Source organism: Miniopterus schreibersii (genome assembly GCF_964146895.1).
Source record: "Miniopterus schreibersii genome assembly, chromosome: 13".
Classification (NCBI taxonomy): Eukaryota; Metazoa; Chordata; class Mammalia; order Chiroptera; family Miniopteridae; genus Miniopterus; species Miniopterus schreibersii.
In genome coordinates, this window is record NC_138113.1 from 39,676,276 (window position 1) to 39,695,643 (window position 19,368).

The 19,368-nt window shown below is 52.2% G+C and overlaps 2 protein-coding genes across 2 annotated transcripts; one reads left to right on the forward strand and one right to left on the reverse strand.

The window, feature by feature from the left end:
- The first annotated feature begins 240 nt into the window (after positions 1–240).
- On the forward strand, positions 241–6,417 carry ANKRD53 (ankyrin repeat domain 53). Its single transcript, XM_081157314.1, has 5 exons — positions 241–727; positions 1,066–1,265; positions 2,542–2,706; positions 3,135–3,255; positions 5,144–6,417. The coding sequence occupies exons 2-5, from the start codon at positions 1,213–1,215 to the stop codon at positions 5,846–5,848; spliced, it is 1,044 nt and encodes a 347-aa protein (XP_081013440.1). The 5' UTR covers positions 241–727; positions 1,066–1,212; the 3' UTR covers positions 5,849–6,417.
- Positions 6,418–6,480: 63 nt separating this feature from the next.
- Positions 6,481–14,614, reverse strand: TEX261 (testis expressed 261). The gene is made up of 6 exons (XM_081157315.1): positions 14,444–14,614; positions 13,433–13,512; positions 12,140–12,293; positions 10,241–10,308; positions 9,406–9,508; positions 6,481–9,236 (listed from the first exon to the last, which is right to left on the reverse strand). The coding sequence occupies exons 1-6, from the start codon at positions 14,511–14,513 to the stop codon at positions 9,121–9,123; spliced, it is 591 nt and encodes a 196-aa protein (XP_081013441.1). The 5' UTR covers positions 14,514–14,614; the 3' UTR covers positions 6,481–9,120.
- Between the last annotated feature and the right edge of the window lie 4,754 nt (positions 14,615–19,368).

Here is a 19,368-nt window from a genome sequence, read left to right on the forward strand (position 1 = left end):
CAGGATGAGTGGGCCGGGGCAGGTAGGGGGTCCGGGTAGGCAGGGGGCGGGGTCCTCGCAGGGGCTCGGTCCCTCCGCCGGCTCCTGGCGGCCCGGCTCCCGCGCCCAGCGCAGCATGAGCTCGCTGCACCCTCGGCTGGAGGACTGCGCGCTGGGGATTCAGCGGTGCCACTCGGTGACCGGGAGCTGGGAGAGGAGGGGCACGCAGGCCCCGCCCACAACGCCCGCCTCCTTGAAGCTGGCGGACAAAGTCTCCTGGAAGAAGTTCTTCTGGAGCAACTCCGAGTCCATGCTGCCCGGGTGAGCGGGGCCGTAGGTGGCGGGCTGCAGCCGGGCACGCGCTCAGCGCCTCCCTGGAGGGGCAGCGCCTGGAGCGGAGCCGGGGGGTGGGGGTGCTGAGAAGCCGGGAAAGTTGATCTGGGGCCCTGGCTGGCCTCCTGAAGGGGGTCGGGGACGCTCGGGGACTGCTGCTTCCCCGACTTGCTGGCCAGCCTCAGTAAACGTCTCGTGAGCAAGTGACAGCCTGGCCCACGTGGGACTGGGACCTGCCGCTGCTTCCTCCATCTCTCCTTCCTCCCTCCCCCACCCCCGCGCTGACTCCAGCGATAAGAGGAACCAGGGGGCGATTGGCAGCTATTCCGAGTGGTTCGCTGCCGCCTTGGGCAACCTGAAATGGTTGCGTTTCTGTCTGGATCCGGACCTTGAGGAAATCCCCACCGATAACAAGGTAAGGCCTTGGAGTGCAGGAGCAAGGATCGAGATCCTCCCCTCCCACCAAGAGCTCCTCACATAGTGCTCACCTGGCAGAGAGCATCCAGAGGAGCCCGCTTCTGGGAAGATGATCCTAATTCACCTCCCATTGTGGGAGGGCCAATGGGAGCATCAAGTAAATGAGCACATCATACCAAAGTGGGAAAGGAGTGAGTGACTCTGGAGGGGTGGGGGTGTGGAGGTCAGAGGGAAGAAGGGAAGGCGAACCCCAAGGAACTGCTGCCTAGGTTAGGTTTTGGACCCTGGGGTCCCCATCCTGCTCAGCCTCTTCCTGCCCTCCTCTGGCCACCACAGGGTTTCTCTGCCATCCACTTTGCAGCCCAAAGCTGCCAGCTAGAATGCCTGCAGGTCTTGGTAGAGGAGTACAAGTTTCCCGTGGACCTGCCCACCAACAATGGCCAGACACCACTGCACCTCGTCATCCACAAGGAAAACAAGAACATGGTCCTCCCCTGCATTCACTATCTTCTGGAGCACGGGGCGTCCCTCAACACGTGAGTCCAGCCCGCATCAGCAGAGTGGCTTGGAGGCGGGGAAGATAGGAACCCACCTCCGGCAGGCAGATCCATGCAGGACAGGCAGAGGGGCTGTGGGGTGAACTGGGTCCCACATAAAGCAGTTAGAGAGCCCACATGAAGAAATTGGGCTCTGGGAGAGGACAGAACTAATTTATGTCCCAGCTTTTCCACCTGCTAGCAAACATCAAGATCTCAGGCAAGTCACTGAACCCTAAGCCTCAGTGCTCTTCAGTACATCGGAATCCCTTGGGGAACTTCAAAAAGCCCAATGCCTGTGTCCCAATCCAGAGGTTGTAATTTAATTAGTTGGGGGTGTGGCCTGGGCTTTGCTAAGTCTTAAAAGATACACGTATGTTTCTAATTTGCCGCAAAGTTTGGGGACTGCTTACTGCTTCGGTGTCTTCAAATGAAATTTGGGAGGATGACAGTATCTATCACATGAGACTATTGTGATAATTCAGAAAATGCATGGAAAGTGCATGGATGGCACATAGGAGACTGCATTCACTCAATATTTATCTAGCATGTACTATGTGCTAAGCGCTGTGCCGGAGGTGAGGGATACAGCAGTGAACACACAGGAATGGTCCCTGCCCTCATGAAGCTGATATCCTCATAGTGCAGCAGATAGTAAATCAGCATAATAAGTAAATTAAGGACTAGAGTGTGGTATTTATGAAGGGAACAAATGGTGGTGGGGTGGGGAGTAAAGGGGGTAGGGAGAGGATCTATTTTGGACGGGGCAGTCACCTCTAAAATGGTGACATTTAAAGTACCACCTGAAGATGGTGAGCCAGCCATGCAAAGAGCCAGAGAAAAGTGTCCCAGGCAGAGTGAACATCATGTGCAAAGGCCATGTGTTGGGAATGAGTGCTGCAAGGTCAGAGGATGAGGTGGAGGACGAGGCAGGGCCCAGGGCACACAGGCTTGTGGGCCATGGCCAGGCACGGGAAGGGGCAGGAGGGCTGGCTGATTTCAGAGGGTGAGTTTAGTGATCTCAGCTTCAGCCCACCCAGCTCTCGTCCCAGCAGTTCTTCACTGTCCCATACCCCCATAACCAGAACAACTGCTCATTTAGTCCAAATCCTCCTTCTATAGCCGAGGACACTGAGGGACAGAGAAGGGACATGCCAGTGTCACCCAGTGGGCTGGTGACAGAGCAGGCCTGGAAGCTGGTTTTCCAACCTACCTGATAGGTAGATGCCCTTTGTCCTTCCTTATTGCCTTCTTCCCCTTGGCGGGGCCTCCACAGTCAGACATGCAAGGGCTCCACACCGCTGCACCTGGCAGCCCGGGAGGGGCTGCTGAGCTGTGTGAAGGTCCTGGTGAAGAGTGGTGCCAATGTCCATGCCCAAGATGCCATGGGCTGCAAGCCCATCGACTATTGCAAAATATGGAACCGCCGCATCTGTGCTCGGTGAGGGTGGAAGAACCACCTCCAGCCTGCCACCCCTTCCCTCTCCCAGCCTTGCCCCTGGGGCCCTCACCCTAGGTGGAGCCTTTATGAGGAGGGTCTGGGAAGCCAGTGGCTAGGGGATAAGTCTGAAGAGTTGGCCCCTTCCCAGGATATTATTCCTTGGGCCTTTCCAGAGGCCTCACCCCTTTGGGTTTAGCACTGCCCTCCTGCCCCGGCTCCTTACCAGGAGGGTAGTGATCAGACTATCAGACACTTTCCTCTCTCACCTCACAGGAAGTAGTTAGCCAGAGGGGCCTTGGCAGTGGGATGGGTCATCTTGTTCATCTCATCTCTGGCAGCCCCTCCCATGCCCACCCAGGCCCTCAGCAGCAGCCAGTCTTCCCAGGTTGAAGCCCAGTCACTGGGGGATGTCCTCACCTTGGCACCAGGTTCTTGAAGGATGCCATGTGGAAACGGGATAAGAAGGACTTTGCCTGTGAGATGGGGAAACTGAAGAGGCTCAAAGGACAGCTGGCCCTCATGGAGCAGGACCACCTGACTGAGTGTCAAGTAAGGGGCAGGGCTGCCGGGGCCCTGTACATCAGCTACTATCAAGGCATGTGAGCAGAGGCAGTGACTCACATGTGCGGTTAGAGTGGCTAGAAGCAGTCCCATCCAGAGAGAGCCTCCCTCTCCCCCTCCTCTGACTAAAATTCTACCCTTAGAAGCCACTCCTTTAGGTCAAAAGTCTTGTCTTGTGTCAGAAAGCAAAAGTAGCTTAAATTAGCAAGTATTTATGAAGCCCCTCCTAGTGCAGTGCCTCCTTTTGGTGAGGAGAATCTCTAATGAGACCCAGGTCCTGCCTTATTGGAAAGTACACTGGTTAAAAAGACCCATCTTCCAACAGACACTGAGCACACACCTCTGCTAGGCACCTGCTAGACCCTGCGGCTCCAAAGACCAATGAGAGGTGGTCCTCTCACTCAGGGAGCTTAGAGTTTAGTATGGGAGGTAGATTATATTCCCACAGAAAAAGGGGTCCAGGGGGTGCCAGAGGGATAATGCTTAAGAGGAGTCTTTAAAGATGGGCAGCAGTTGGCCATATGAAGAAGCAGGGAAGGGCTGACCAGGCAGAAGGAACAGACAGCCCTGTGGGGAGACAGAAGCACATGGATTCGTGATGTATACCGAGAAGTGCAAATTCAGGACAGCCAGGGGGTCTGATGTGAGTTGGAGTTTGACAAGCTAGAGATTAGGCAGGGGCCCTGGTCAATGACAGACCTTGGCTGGGGAAGAAGAGAGTCACTAAAGGAGTTGAAGCAGGTATAATTACATAGGATGCAAGAATCAGAAAACCCAGAAAGAATATGCTGGGAATCGTAACTGGATCCAGAAGCAGGGAAGGCTTTGGGGCTGGCAAATCTAGGACTCTGGCTGTTCCAGCTGCACATCTCTCCAGTTTTCTCAGCCCTGCCCTCCTCTGTTGTCAGTGCTACCCAGTCTTCACAGTTGAGGAGGCAAAGCCCATCTGTTCCTGTGGCTGTAAACTTTCCCAGAAGCCCCTTGCAGGTTTCCCCTCATCTCTTATTGACCTCAGTTGGATCATTTGTCCATTCTTGTTCCAATCCCTAAAGCTAAAGTAAAGCCATGTGCTGACTGACCTAGGTCTGGGGAAAGGCTGATGGAATTATTATGAGAGGCTTAGCCTAATCAGAGGCTACCTCCAGAGCTGGGTCAATCTCCAAACCACCTGATGGCTTAGCACCAGTCTGGGAAGTGTGACACTGAGATAGGGGCAGGGAGGGGACAGTTCTGTGACATGTTGAAGGTTCAACTATAGTGGAGGCAAGAACAGGCAGCTAGACCAAATTATCACCACCCAGCCAGGAGGGTCAGCCAACTGTATCCCCTTACATGACTGCTCGAGACCAACCCCTTCTAAGAAACCTGCCCAGATTAGCTCCACCCAGCTCCAGGCCTTCCAAACCTTTCTGCTTTCTCCTTCCAGGGTCAAGGATACAGCTTGCACTTCTCATGGGCCTTTCCCTCCCATCAAACCAGAGATTCTCTTAGGACAGGACATGTCTCCACTATCAAAATGGGTTGCTCCCTTCAGACTCAAGGTTTTCTGTAGGGCAGAGATTGTGTCTTCCCTCTCAAGTTGAAGACCTCACCTAGGGTGGAGGCTGGGTCTCCATCAGACTGGAGGTCTCCTATGAGAGAGACTCTGTCTGCCCCATCAGCCCAGGGCTCCCTTCAGGCAATAGTTGTTTCCCCATCAGAACAAGGGCTGCCATAAGGCAGGGGATTCTCCCATCAGACTCAGGGCTCCCTGGGTGGGACAGTGTCCGACCAATCACACCTGAGGTTTTCAAGGGCTATAGCCACAGGGTCTCCTTCCACAGAAGCACAGAGGGAGCAGCCCTCCTCAACTACCTTGTGCTCTCTGACATTGCAGAAAGAACACCAAATGCTGAAAGAGGCTGATTTCAAGAAGTGGCTCCATCACAAGCTACTGCCCCGAGGCCAATCTCTGATCCACAACACTAAGCAAGAGTCCCGAGCCCCACCCTGGGCCATCTCCCTCTCCAAGATCCCCAAGCCTCCCAAGAGCTTCCACCCCTTCCCACTGGTGCACCTGCAACAGACACCACAGCCCGCGCCGCAGCCCTTGGGGGCATTCACACCCATCTACGAGCAGCACAGAGTCAGGCAGCCCAAGTCGTGGAATCCTAACAACAACCCTGCCAGATCCCCCACCACCCAGATCAGCTACCCGCAGGGCATCCGCCTGGGTGTGCATCCAGACCCCAGCTCCGAGCATGACTTCTGCAGATTCCTCAAGATCAGGTCTGATGGGCATGGTGGTGCGCAGTTGCGCACGGTGACTGGCAACCAGGTGGCACCTGTGCCTCGGCTGCCTTTGGAGGTGATAGTCCGGGAGCTGTACCCTCAGGTGCGGCCGTGCAGGATGAAGGTGCCCCAGGGCCTCCACTCTGTCAGCATAAGGGACATAGATCGGAAGAGGTACTTGGGCGACAACACCTTCTGGACAGACACTCTAGCCATGAGCCTGCGTGAGACATTTGACGCAGCCTTCCTGGCAGCAGTGCGAGCTCATCAAGGGCTCCCCATTCTGCCCTCCCCCCAACCCCCCCCATAAACTTATTTTTGTAGCCTCTCGACCTGAGGCAGGCCAATGAAGGCCGAGGTATGGCCATTCATGCTGCGGACAGGGAAGAAGGGGAGGAGTGCCCACAGGATTCCCATTCCCAAGATCAAGGGTCAGAGCCCCTGCCCCTCAACAAAAGCCCAGATCCCAAGTCTCCCTTCTCTCTAAAAAGAAATCTCTTGGACACCCCCCAAGAGATTCAAATTAGGACAGCAGCCCAAAGCTCAGAGTGGCAGTCTCTATCCTAGGCCTTAGCATTGTAAAAGTAACACTCTGGTGTCCCCTTTACTCCCCCTCCCCCTAAACAGCCCATCAGGGACAGGCTTTCAGGGTGAGGCAGCACTGGCAAATCTACCTCCTGTTCAGATTAAGTCCTATTGCAGGCTCCGGGCCTCATGCTTCACCTCCACATTCAGAGTAGGGTGGGAGACAGCCAATGTGTCACCCTGCCATGGGCTTCCCTGCCACTGTGGTTTCTGCAGGTCAGCGGGGCACAGGTGGCATATCTAGGGGGAGGAAGGAAGGACCTATGGCTTTAGTTTGAGACTATGAAAGCATCTGGACTTCCTCCAGGAAGCTAGCCTGCATCCCTTGCTATCCGCTGTACACATCACTACAAATCATTCAGTAAACAAACATTTATTGAGTGCTTTCTATGTGCCACGCACCAAGCCAGGTGCTGTTGATACAAAAATTGAAGGACAGTCCCTGCCCTCAAGGAGCTTACAGTCTAGTGAGGAGACAGACGAGCACGCAGGCGAGTAAGCCCAGAGTGATCAGTGTGGTATGCTTGGGGGGGGGGGGGGGGGGAGGAGAGGGGACAGTCAAAGCTCCTTGGATGAAGTAAAATCTTGAGAACTAACAGAGAAGATGCCCGGGTGAAAAGAAAGGGGACTCAACGTGGCATCTTGATACATGAGGCCAGGACCCAGAGTGCTAGTGATAAGGCCAGAGAGGCGAGCAGGAAGCAGGATACAAGTCTCAGCCACGCTAAGGGCCTGGATTTTGTCCTGAAGGAAGAGGGGAGCCATGGAAAGTTGTAGGCCAGGAAGTGACTTGCTATGCATTTTAGAAAGACAACTCTGGCTGTGTGACAGAGAAACAGGAGGAGGCTGTCACAATAATCCAGGTGACAGCTGATGACAGTGGGAGTGGCTCTACTCTAACCAAGAGATGTTAAGAAGGCAAACTTGACAATTTTCAGAGATTGGATGTGGGGGGTAAAAAGTAAGCAGGGATAGAAAGCAGGTTTCTGGTCTGGCTCCTGAGTGATATTGGGGCCACAGCAGGTACCCGAAAGAGACAGGTTTGCAGAGGACAGCAGATGCCATCTGGGCTACGAAAGTTGTTTGTGCACTCAAAGGCAGCAGAACCGCAGTTCAGAAGCCCAGGAGGGATGTGGGGGCTGGAGGTCAACTATCACTTCCTTGGCAAAGAGTCAAAGCCATAAGCATGGAAGGGCTCCCCGGGAGCCCACAACAGGACCCTGAGAAACCCCACTGTGCATGGGGCGAGTGGAGAAGCCTGCAGAGGACACCAGAAGGAGAAGCCACAGAGGTAGGAAGAGAAACGGCTGCAGAAGTGCAATTCAAGAAGCTGGGGGTGATCAGCCCTGTCAGATGCAGAGACCCAGTAAGATATGAAAAGGGTTCAGTGGGTTTAGCACAAAAAGTCCACTGGCAACCCCCGAGAGCACTGGCAATGGAGTAAATGGAGGGGTGAAGCCACATCATCAGGGTGAGGAACAAAGAAGTGGACAGCAAGGAAGGGCAGGGCCCAGCAGTGAGGATGATGTCGGTCCCCAGTGTCCTCTACCTCGTCCCCCCTTGTCTGCATAGGATGAAAGGGCCTTGCCATCTCATTCCCATTGAGAGATGATAATGTGCTGCTGCTCCCAGGGAGAGGAAGGCTGGTGCTGCTGAGAACAGGAAATGCTAAAGCCAAGGAAATGAAGGGCTACACTGGGACTTGAGGCAGGACGTGGAACAAAAATTTTCAAGCACGGGTCTTCCCAGGAGCTTAAAGATACTACATGTGTGCAGTCCATCTCTGCACCTGCTACCCTCTCTCTGAGGTATAAGACATGGCCAGTAACGGCTCTCACAGGGACTTCATTCTGGTATGTACTACTGAGTATCTGCAAGGCACTGTAGTTGGAGTGCAAGGTTAACAAATGCTGGTCTGTGCCTGGGACCTGGCCTGCCTGTCTTAGAAGCCTGAGGTCATCTCCCCAGGAGCGGAGCACACAGCAAAGAGGGCCAGCCTGTGTACTCTTAGAGTGACAGATGGCTTCTCTCACCAGTCCCATTTCTTTAAAAACAGGCTGCAGCCCAGATTGCTGGAAGCCAAGTTTACTTTGTTTCTCCTTGAGCCTGACAAAGAATTCTGCCAGAAACCACTCCTTTTTCTCCAGGGGAAGACTTATAAATAGGATATTGTAGATGCTGCTCTGAAAATCTAACCCAGTCCCAAACTGTCCCTTCTCCGCCCCTGGCTTGACAGTCATGAAGCCTTGGGGAAAGGAGAGAGAAGAAAAGGGGGGGTATAAGAAAGGCTGCCTCCACCTGCCACGCCCCATCCCCTGACCAGGCTCAGCTCATCTCTGCCCCCTTCCCACTAAGGGCCATAAGAGCAGTCCCTTCAGAAAGGTAAGACCCAATCCCAGAAAAGAAACCCCTGGAGCAGAAAAGCCCATCCAGTCCAGGGCAGAAGGTCAGCAGGAAGAAAGGAAGATGAACTTTCAGGGTATTAAGGCAACAGTGCCACCTAGAATCTTTATTCAAACAGGAATCAGACTTGGACAGAAATCACAGTTCAACAGCAAAAACTATTTCTCTGGGAATTGCCAAGCCATGGCCCCGCCCCATGGCCATCTGCCCAAAGAACTTATCACTTTCTGCTCTCCAGCTTCATGGCCCCTGCCCTGCCTGCCCCGCCTGAGCCAGAACCTCCTGACCCAGCATGGAAGGGGTGGGGAGGGCCACAGGGAGCTCAGCTTCTACACAACCAGGTGGACCACGGCCTCTAGCTAAGAAGGCTCTGCTCCCTCCCTGGTGCCTCTGAGGTCATGACCTCTAGCAGCGTCAGATCCGAGCCAAGCTGAGCATCCTGAGGAATGTGGGGATGGGGGCTTCAGGGAGAGTTGCAGGAAGTCAGGCCAGGGCTGGGGGAAGGTACCTTCCAGGCTCACAGCCCCTACCTAGTACAGAGGCCCAGGGGCCTGACACTCCAGATCTTGCCCCCACATCCCCTCCCCAAGGGGGTCAGTACATCTTCTGACGACTGGGTAGAATGGCCTCTTTGATGAAGGAGAAGACAACCAGGATCCCTAAGCGTTTGCCCCGCTTGCCTTTGGTGAAGTAATTGGAGACCACGTCATCTGTGGAGACACAGGCAAGAAGATGAGTGTGTGTGTGTCTGAAAGTGAGCACAGCTCTCCCCACCTGAAACCCAAGTGTGTCCATCACAGGGCTGGGCTCTGGCTCCCCCAGCCGGCTCAGGCCTTGCTGGCGTCCTCCCACCGTGACCCCTCACAAACCCCTTCTCACCTCCTGGCTGCATGGTGGAGGGCAGGACGTTCTCCCCAGCCGACAGTGACACAAAGAATGCAAACGGGATTATCCACAGACAGAAAGTGAAATAGGCCAGGACCTAGCAACAAGAGACACTAAGAAGAGGGTGCCCCTGGAGGTGCCAAGGGTGGGCTGGGCATGGTCATCCTGTATCTTAGAGAGGTGGTCAAGAGTGCACAGAAGCCCCACACCTGATCTCTGAAGGGGGCCAGGGCCTGGGAAGCAGAGACAGGACATCCTCAGACATGGAGATAGTACAGTGGGGAATGGTGGAGGCTGGAAGTGACTGAGTGTGGCCACAATCCCCAAGTCTTGGTCGCTAGGAAAAGGAACTCCTCTAAACTGAAGGAGATGGAGGGCAAAAGCATGACTGACCCACACTGCCCAGAGAAGTGGCCTTGTCCTTCCCCAGGGGCAGACTGGAGTGGCAGGGTGTGGAGGAATGCTGAGAGGAGAAGGCCTTGGCAGGGCACTGGGAGGAGCGGGGGTTTGGGGCTGCAGCTCACAGCAGCCCTGTGAAGTCTGCATCAGACAAGGCTGCCCCACTGACCCTGACTTCAGGGTGTTAGGCCAGGACCCTTGGAGACCCAAAGGACTCACTAGGGAAGGCGGTGTCTGCCCCATCTCAGCCGAAAGGGTCCCGGCTCCTCACCCACACTGCTTTCTAAAATCATCTGTACTAAGTTTTTAAAAACATGTTATCCCTCAATGGACTCAGTTTCAAATCCTAGCTAGGTTCACAGAGCAAATCATGCAAGTTCCCTTTATCCTCTGTTCCTGTTAGTAGTTTCATGTACTAAACACTTCTTACCTCTGAGAAAGGATAATATTCCTCCGCAAAAAACTGAAATGCTAGGTAATGATTCACCACCACTAGTCCTGTCGAGGGAATGAAGAGTCAGTTAGTCTGGGGGGAACAACATAAAAGCTGGACTTTCAACCTTCAAAAGGTTCCTGGGAGTTGGGATCCCTGAGTTTTAGTCCTAACTTTACACCTGACTCAGAGTATGGGCTAAGTACACCACCCTCCAGGTCTCAGTTTCCCATCTGTTAAAATGGGTGAGTTAGGCCCCAACTTCCCACTGCAGAGGGCGTTTATGAGTAAAATTAGAAGGCAGGTAAAGCCCTTGGAATGTTATAAAAAAGAGACTTCAGTGTTACATCCTCTGAAGCACCACGACAATTAGCCTGGTTTTTAGCGGATGTGAGTCCTGAAGAGAGCTCTCCCATAGGTAGTGGATGGATGAAGTCATGGGTGTGCAGGTCACATACTCCCAAGAAATTCCACTCCAACCTGGGCAGCAGGGAGGGCGCCACAAATAAAGAGCACTCCACAAGAATAAAAGGGCACAGTTTGCTAGACACTTTGGGGGTGCATCTTAGGGTTCCTCAAAATTCTGGGGGAGAGGATTTTCCTTATCCTGCTCTAGGGTAATGCCCACTGGTCTGAACTAATATGCTCTGGACCCCACACACCTCCTTAATGTGCAGGCAAATTTATGGGAGAGAATGAACGAGCAGATCCTGGGGACAGGCTGCTCAGAGACAGGCACTCCCGCCTGACCTGACGGTGAGGTCAAGGGCAGGCACCAGAACAAAGCATCCCGCGTGAACACCTATCACACACACCTCTCAGCCAACTGCCATGTCTCTTTTCTCCTCTTGCCTCTCCCTTCTAGGGCAGAGACCACAGCTCCACCATGCTGAAGCACACTCTAGCACTAGGAGATACTGCAAGATAGGATGGTGCCTTATGCCTACAAAATCTTTCGGAAAAACTCAGGCATCTGAAGAGCAAGTCAGGGGAGCCTGCTGCTGGCGGTGGGGGTGGGGGTGGATGGAGGGGCCTCTTCCCTGAAAAGATGCAAAAGGGGCCTAGTTTCCAGGGAAGGACTCCCCAACCAGAGAGGAGACCAGGTCTAGCTTTAACACTACACCCTCCTTGTGGATAATAATCTTCTTCCCAGGTTCTCCCACAGAAACAGAAAAGTAGCTCTATAAAATCCCCAATCTGATATCCTGATCAAAGGTTAGGATGACCAGTGATAATTAATGGGAGAAAATGCAATCCTGGTAATCAAATACTTTCCAGAACCTTTTTTGTGAATGTCTGCAAATATCTCTAAGTACCTACTTGTGCCAACTGAGTCTCCTAAACATCATTTTTGAACAAATGGAGAGACGAAGGCCCAGAGAGGGGAAATGTCTCCCTAGGGTCAGAGTGGTGGCAGGGCAAAGGAAGGAAGGCCAGGGTCCTCCAAACACATTCATCAACCTCAAGGCAGCTGTCTACAGAGGGCCCACAGCCCCATGAAACTCCAATCTTAATCTTGACACTGGGCCACAGGATTGGAGGGGAGCTGCCTGCCTGCCTGCCTGCCAGAGAAGGGCTTTGGGCTTTTCCTGGACAAGTGGTTTCTTAGGGCCTCTTACTACTCAGCCAGCCCACCTCTTCTCTCTCCCCAAACCTTCTTCATACTTACCTCCCTCAGAAAGCCCTCCCTGAGTACCCCACTCTCACCAAATTTTAGTCACTGAGCCAAGGTGGGCTCTAGGTTCCTCACATGTGAGAAGCCTGTCCTCCCAATCAGCCTGGCCTCCTGAAGGACCTCAGTGGTTTGCCTCTTTTCTCTATAACCCCTTCAGTCCATGGACTGAGCTGGGCACATCCAACCACCTCAGCTGCCTCCTCAATTCTGCCCCCTCTCACCGCAAGACAGGATGAAGTTAGGCGAGGTCAGCATGATGAAGGGGAAGGTCTGGAGGAGGCCAAAGTAGACGAGGTTGGTGAAGAGGCCCACGCCAATCATGCAGGTGGGGAAGCGCTCAAAAACGTAGAGGCCAATCAGCACAGCTGTGGAGAACTGAAACAACCAGAAGCACACAGTGCAGAGAGCCTCTTCCAGGCAGTCTTCCAGGACTCATTAACCCCCGGCCCACTTGGGGAAACACTAGGTTCACGCTTCAGTCTCGCCTCATTTCAGTCACATATCTGATCTCCCCAACTGGCCTCTTGGCTCCCAAAAGGTAGCATCTTTAAATGCCATTCTCAAATTGTCTGACAGCAACCCATAGTAAGAAAATGTTCACAGTGACCCCAACACACGCATACACATATATGATCAAAGTTCAAATTTCAATTCTAGTCTTTTCCATTTTTTTATACTAATCACGACCTAACGAACTGATAATACAACCCAATAATGAATCATACCTGAAGTTTGAAAACACTGTTCCAAGGACTTAGTTTTCAGTGCTCAACAAATGACAACTGGTTAAATGGAGGTCAATTTCTTGTACCAACACCCATGAGCTGGACCTCTAAACCCAGAGCTGAGAGCCACCACTTGTCTCCATCACTAACTCCCTACTTCAGGTCAAGCCCAGAGTAGAAGTGGCTGTTGACACATGGTGACCTGAGAGGAACTGGACTCATGTCCACATGCTCCTACCCATATCCCCAGCCTTTCCTGCAGCTGGCAGAAATCCATCCACCAACAGCCACTCCTGGGGCTTTGACATCAATGGCAAGGATTGTGTCTTCAGAAAGAGAAGCCTTCCATGAGACCTAGGGAGGGCAGGGCCTGGGACGAGTCACTTGATCCAGTGAAAAAGAGGGCAATGAGCAAGTACTCAAAACTGTCCTTAAGGTTCCTCTAACTTCTAAATGCTGTGAGCAGAGCAAGGGGCTAAAGACAGTGGAAGACAGCCAAGCAAAGGCAAAGCCACGGTCCTGTCAACAGAGAATGTGCACTCAGCTGTTACCTTAAGGAACTGAGAATGGGGTCTGCAGTGAAGCAATGCCATTTAGGGAAGGAGGCAAAGACCTGGGCCCAGGAGAGCAGACCCAGAGAACAAAGTACAGGGCAGGGAGGCAGGGGTGGCACCCTTGGGGAAACAGCAGCGACAGAGGTCTCATCATCCATGCCACACTTTCCCCACTTGTTCCTTTTGAGGCGGGGCAAAAGAGGGAGGGCAAACCTTTCGGGAAGTGCCCACTTACCCAGATCATGTATTTTATGATTCTGCTGGTGGCCACTGTATATTCTTCTATCAGTTCTGCCAGGTAATAGAGTCCAGCCGCTGGGGGGACAGGACAAAGAACAAACAGAAAGAACATTAGCCAGGGTCACTCCCACAATCATGGTCATTCCTTTCTCTGCAGCTGGGTTCCCATTACCCCTCTCAGACTCCAGAAGGCAAGGGACAAACCAAACAACCCATGTGTTGCCCTCCAAAGTCTGAAGAAGTAAAACTTAATCAGGGCAACCTAGGAGATTTCATAAAAGTGGAAACCTGTACCTGACCCTCAGCATTCTGCTAACCTCTGACCCTGTAAAGGGGAGTTTCATTCGCTTATTCAATAAATAAGGACCCATGTTGGGTCCTTAATATGGGCCAGTTGCTGGACTGAGTGCTGAGAATACAGTCAAGACAGATAAGGTCCCTTCTCTGACCCAGTTAGGGGTGGGCATGGGGGGTAAGGGAGGAGGAGGAAGGGGAATCAGACGATTCCAGTGTGACAAGTGCTATTTCAGGGAAAGGAGGGGTACAGCTGAACCATCAAACCCCACACGGAGGACTTCCCGGAGGAGGTGAGATCGCAACAGATCCACAGTAGCACTAGCCAGAAGAGGGAAGTGTGTCAGAGTTAGAAGTTCGAAGGGCCCCCAGGCAAAAGGGCGGCGGCAGTGGGGGGGGGGGGGAAGCAGGGCGCGGTTGGCCCCCCAGGGTGGGCGCTGCCGCGGTAGGCGGTGCGCAGGTGCCGGGCACTTGAGAGCCACTCCCAGGCACTTCTGGGGCGGACTTTGTGACACCTGGAAGGACCCGCGATCAGGCTGGGCTGCTGGGGTCAGCAGGAGGGGCAAGACCAGGTGGGCCAGGAGGGGGGATGCGAAGGTCAGGAGCACCGGGCAGGGGTCTCTGGGTCGCTCCGGCGCCCCAGTGGTGCGACCCCCAGCACAGATGCCGCGGTGGGAGGGAGCCCGCGCGGGCTGGGGTCGCGCACTCTCACCGACTGCCAGCGTGATGAAGGACACCTGGATGAAGAGCGACAGCCAGCTCAGCAAGTACATGAACCACATGGCGCCCCCGCCCCGCCCGGCCCCCGACCGCCGGGGGGGGCCTGCGCGCTCCGGATCGGACCGTACGGAGCCGCCGCCACCGCTGCCGAGTCCCCGCCCCTCGGACGGCGGGACCGCCGTGCGCCGCGGCCGAGAGGAGCCGGGCCCGAGAGCCGCCCTGGCCGGGTCTAGACTAGCGCCTCCCGCCGGCGCGGAGGGCCAACCGCCGCTGCCTCGTGAGGCGAACGCTGGTAGATGGCCAGGCTCCGATGGCAACACCGAGGGGGAGGTTCGCGATGCAGCTGGCGCAGGCAGCACTGTCCAGAGCGGCGAAGGTGCGGCTCCGCTACAGCGGCTCGGAAGGCAACCTCCGGACCCACCCCGTGCACTCCCGCGCCAGCCTGGAGAGGTGCAGGACTGGGGAGGGCCCCCGGACCCGCCTCCAGCAACATGGGCCAGAAGCCTCCAGGTTTTCTACAGGACTTTCTCTTGGCCTGCAGGTAACAGGGACGGAACTGTTGAGCGCCTCACGTGTACCAGGCACTGTGCTAAAGGCAGGCAGTATGTACGTGACGGATATTGATTCGTGATGTAGATCATGTCATGGATGGGCAAGCTGGGGCCAAGGAAGGTTACCTTGGCTCAGGTTATACATCTGGGAAGCGGCGCAGGCAGGAGTCGGGGCGCTTTGATCAGTCCGCCTCAAGCCTAACTCTCCCTCTGGCTGAGTTCCTTTGGGGTACAGCCTGCACCTGTGTAGCACCTACAACTCGCCCAGTACAGCGCCCGCAAGGCGCCCACTAGGCGCGGAACGCATTTACTACACCCCTGGGAGAGTTGTGAAGCCGCACTAGGAGTCAGACCGTCCTTGTCAAGAAGTCCCCCCTCTAGTGGCCGAGGCAGGCTTGCAAAAATAGAGTGTGTGTAACGGGAGTCTGGTATGCTTCTCATCTCAGAATATTTTTCATGCATAAAATAAATACATATTCCTCAAAAAATTAAACATAGAATTACCAGCAATTCCCCTCCTGGGTATATATCAACAAGTATTGAAAGCAGGGACTCGAGGTGTTTGTACACCAATGTTCGTAACAGCATTATTTACAGTAGTCAAAAAGTAGAAACAACTCAAACGTCCACCAACAGATGAATGGATGAGCAAAATGTGGTGAGTAAATCTAATGAAATATTATTCAGCCTTAAAAAGACATGCAATTCTGACACCTGATACAACATGGATGAACCTTGAAGACATTTTACTAAGTGAAATAAGCCAGACACAAAAGGACAAATAGTATACGATTCCACTCATTTGAGGCATCTAGAGTAATCAAATTCATAGAGACAGGAGGTAAAATGGTGGTTGGGTGGGGGAGAGGGCTATGAGGAATTAGTGTTCAATGGGAAGATGAGAAGTTCTGGAGGTGGGTGGTGGTGATGGTTGCACAACAGTGTTAATGCACTGAATGTCACTAAACTGTACGCTTAAAATGTTAAAATGGCAATTTTGTGTATAGTTTACCATGATTTTAAAAATACATAAGACAAGCCCCGGCTGGGTGGCTCAATTGGTTAGAGAGTCATTCTGATGCACCAGGGTTGCAGGTTCCATCTCTGATCTCCAGTTGGGGCACATATGAGGATCAACCAATGAATGCATAATATCTCTCTCTCTCTCTCTCTCTCCCTTCCTCTCTCTCTAAAATCAATGATTTTTTTAAAAAAATACATAAGACAAAAATTATATTGAAATACAGATATTAAAATATTATTTCCAAAACTAAATGTGTGATGTAATAATATATGTGCTTCTTTATTAATGCATCATATAAACCAGATCTAATGGAAAATCTAATAAGGATCTACCTGTGGTATAATAAGAAATGTATATAATTTGGTTTCTGCCCCTAGTTCCTGACACAGAGCTCCTAAAACCCTTGTAATTTTCTCAGTGATGGAAGTGTTAGGAGTGTTTCATGCAGTCCTCCTTAAAACCCCTGGAATTTTCTGGGTGCCAGGAGCATCTTTTGTTCTAATGAAGTGACTCTTAGTGGGCTCCTGGATAACATCAAGATGGGGTCTGGTCACTGGAAAGACCAAGCCATGATTAGAAGCTTGGAATTTTCCATCTCACCCCCATCCTCCAGGGAGGGACAAGGGACTGGAGACTGAGTTAATAACCAGTCATGCCTACATGATGTAGCCTCCATATAAATCCCTAAACTATGAGGTTCAGAGACCTTGGTTGGTGAATGCATATATGTACTGAAAGGGTGGCACACCCCAACTCCATGGGAACAGAAGCTTCTGTGCTCAAGACCCTCCTATACCTCACCCTATGTGTCTCTTTACCTGGCTGTTCAACTTTACCCTTTATCATGTCCTTTAATAAACTGGTAAATGTGAGTAAGTGTTTCTGAGTTTTGTGAGCCATTCTAGCAAATTATTGAGCCCTGGGGGGGGGGGCACCTCTGATTTGTAGCCAAGTCAGACAGAAGCATAGGTACCCCAGGGACCCATGACTGTGACTGGCATTTGGGGTGAAGGAAGTCTTGTGGGACTGAGCCTTTAAACTTGTGGAGTCTGATGCTAATCCCCAGGTAGTTATTGTCAGAAATGAATATAATTACAGGACTCCTAGTTGGTGTCAAGAGAGTTGGAAAATTGGTTGATGTGGAAGGAAAATGCACACATTTGGTGTAAGAAGTCTTGTGAGTAAAGAAACAGTTTTCCTTTACTACCACAATGACAAAGTAGGGATGAGAGTAAATATTTCAAAATATCTTCTATCATATAAGATGAGAGAGCCATAGATACTGCCAACTACTGTGAATTTATTGTCTGTATTCATAATGGAAGGAAATGTTGAACTTCACTTAGAGGTTAGTGCAGATAAAGATAAAAGATTTTTCCCATCAGGGTCATTCAATTTGTCTCCCTGAATTCTCTCTCTGCTGACTTCTAAGGGGTCCCAAGGCCCTGGTTAAGAGTCCCTGAGGAATATGTATAAGGAGCAGTAGCACCTTGTGTGCTCATTTACAAGAATCTTCATTATAGCACCAGGACAGGCTGAAAACAATCTAAATGCCCATTCATGGGAAACTGGATAAGTACATTTGGGTACATTATATAGCAGAGCCATAAAAACAATTGAGAATGTTCTTTATGTACCCAAATAGGAGGATCCCCTTTTGAGAAAGGCAAATGCATGGGGGAAAAGCAGCTACATAAGTATTACTTTATATAGAATATCTCTGGAAGGATCCATTAGAAAAGGGTGAGTTTGCTTGCTTCCTAGGAAGAGAAAGTGGTGTTCCACTGTATTTCTTTTTATATCCATAAAACATTGAACTATGGAAATATATGTGAATGTATTACCTATTTATAAGTTAAGTTTAAAAGGAAAAGTTTTGGGCCCTGGCCGGGTAGCTCAGTTGGTTAGAGCATCATCCCGATACACCAAGGTTTCAGGGTTGATCCCTGGTCAGGACACATACAAGAATCAACCAACGAATGCATAACTAAATGGAAAAACAAACCTTTCTCTTTCCCTCTCCTTCTCTCTCTCTCTCTCTCTCTCTCTCTCTCTCTCTCTCTCTCTCACACACACACACACACACACACACAGACACACACACACACAAATCAATTTAAAAAATTAAAAGTTTTATGGTATGCTGGACCAGCTAGGGTGCCTCAAATTTCCTGCTGTTACTTAGACCCTTTGTGAGAAAAGCACGGTGTGGTGCCTTACAGATAAATTGGCTAACCTTGGATCACATGACCTGGTGATCATCCCCCGTTTGGCTCCAAGCGCACACAAACACACATTACACACAGTTGGAAACAGGGTCCACATCAGCATCTGGACCTCTGCTGCCCCTGCCTGGCCTGGCTACAGACAATGTTTGTTGCATGAGACACCATGAAGTCAGAGACAGGCAGACACAGGCCTGGAGACCCAGGCCCCTCTTCTCTCCTCCCCTATGTAGCACTTTCCCTGCCAGCTCCCCAGCCCCAAAAGAAGCAGTGTTGGGGTAGGAAGATTTAAGGACATGTTACCTCACCCCACTCCACCTCTAACACATACACTGTTACCACATGGTGTCCCCTCTTTAAGGTGCCCACATCCTAGGGGGCATTTTTCCTGTGACAGTCCATGTAGTCAGCAGGCTAGTTTGGCATCCTACCTCTCAGGTCTTGGTTCTGCAGCAAATTAGCAGAGCAAAGTTCTAGTAGGAAACCACAGTGAAAACAACAACCACTGCTATGTCCACATAATCTATTTGTCCTTGTGATCTAGTCCTCCCAGCCCTGATTCTCTGCTATTCCTCTGCTCCCCACCCAAGCTGCTGCCCTGGTGTTCCTGGCTCCGCTCCCCCATCCTTGTCACATGCCTGGGGCCCCAACTCAGGTGGCTGAGTTAAAGAGCTTTCTAGTGACAAGTCCTCAAAGGGCTCTGTTAATTGCCTCAGCATTGTCCTTATCGAAGCTGCTAGGCTTGAGGGGGTAGAGGTGAGGAGAGGGGGTGAGGCTGGGGACCAAGAAGAAAGAAGGAGGTGGGGGAAGGGAAGCAGTCTGGGACTTTGCACACATCACATGAAACCCTTGCAGAGCTAGTGCCCCCTCCCTCCCTCTCTCTTTCTCAATCTCTCTCTCTCTCTCTCACTCTCTCTCTCTTTCACACACACACACACACACACACACACACACACACACACACACTCCCCCCCCCAAGTCCTCTCCTGTAGCCAGCCATTCCTCATATGGAAGACTGTCACATCCCTTTGCCCGTCTCCTCCTGCTTTTGCAAACTTCCTTGGACAGCCTGCCCATCGCTTCTTCCCTGCGCTCCGTGGTGTCCGAGTCGGGTGCT

Excerpts from the sequence above, each read along its gene's own strand:
- ANKRD53 (XM_081157314.1), top strand. The coding sequence starts at position 1,213 with ATGGTCCTCCCCTGCATTCACTATCTTCTGGAGCACGGGGCGTCCCTC. Across the intron at positions 2,707-3,134 it reads AACCGCCGCATCTGTGCTCG|GTTCTTGAAGGATGCCATGT; the intron begins GTGAGGGTGGAA and ends CCTTGGCACCAG. Across the intron at positions 3,256-5,143 it reads ACCACCTGACTGAGTGTCAA|AAAGAACACCAAATGCTGAA; the intron begins GTAAGGGGCAGG and ends CTGACATTGCAG.
- TEX261 (XM_081157315.1), bottom strand. The coding sequence starts at position 14,513 with ATGTGGTTCATGTACTTGCTGAGCTGGCTGTCGCTCTTCATCCAGGTG. Across the intron at positions 9,509-10,240 it reads AATATTATCCTTTCTCAGAG|GTCCTGGCCTATTTCACTTT; the intron begins GTAAGAAGTGTT and ends TCTTGTTGCTAG. Across the intron at positions 9,237-9,405 it reads CTCCACCATGCAGCCAGGAG|ATGACGTGGTCTCCAATTAC; the intron begins GTGAGAAGGGGT and ends GTGTCTCCACAG.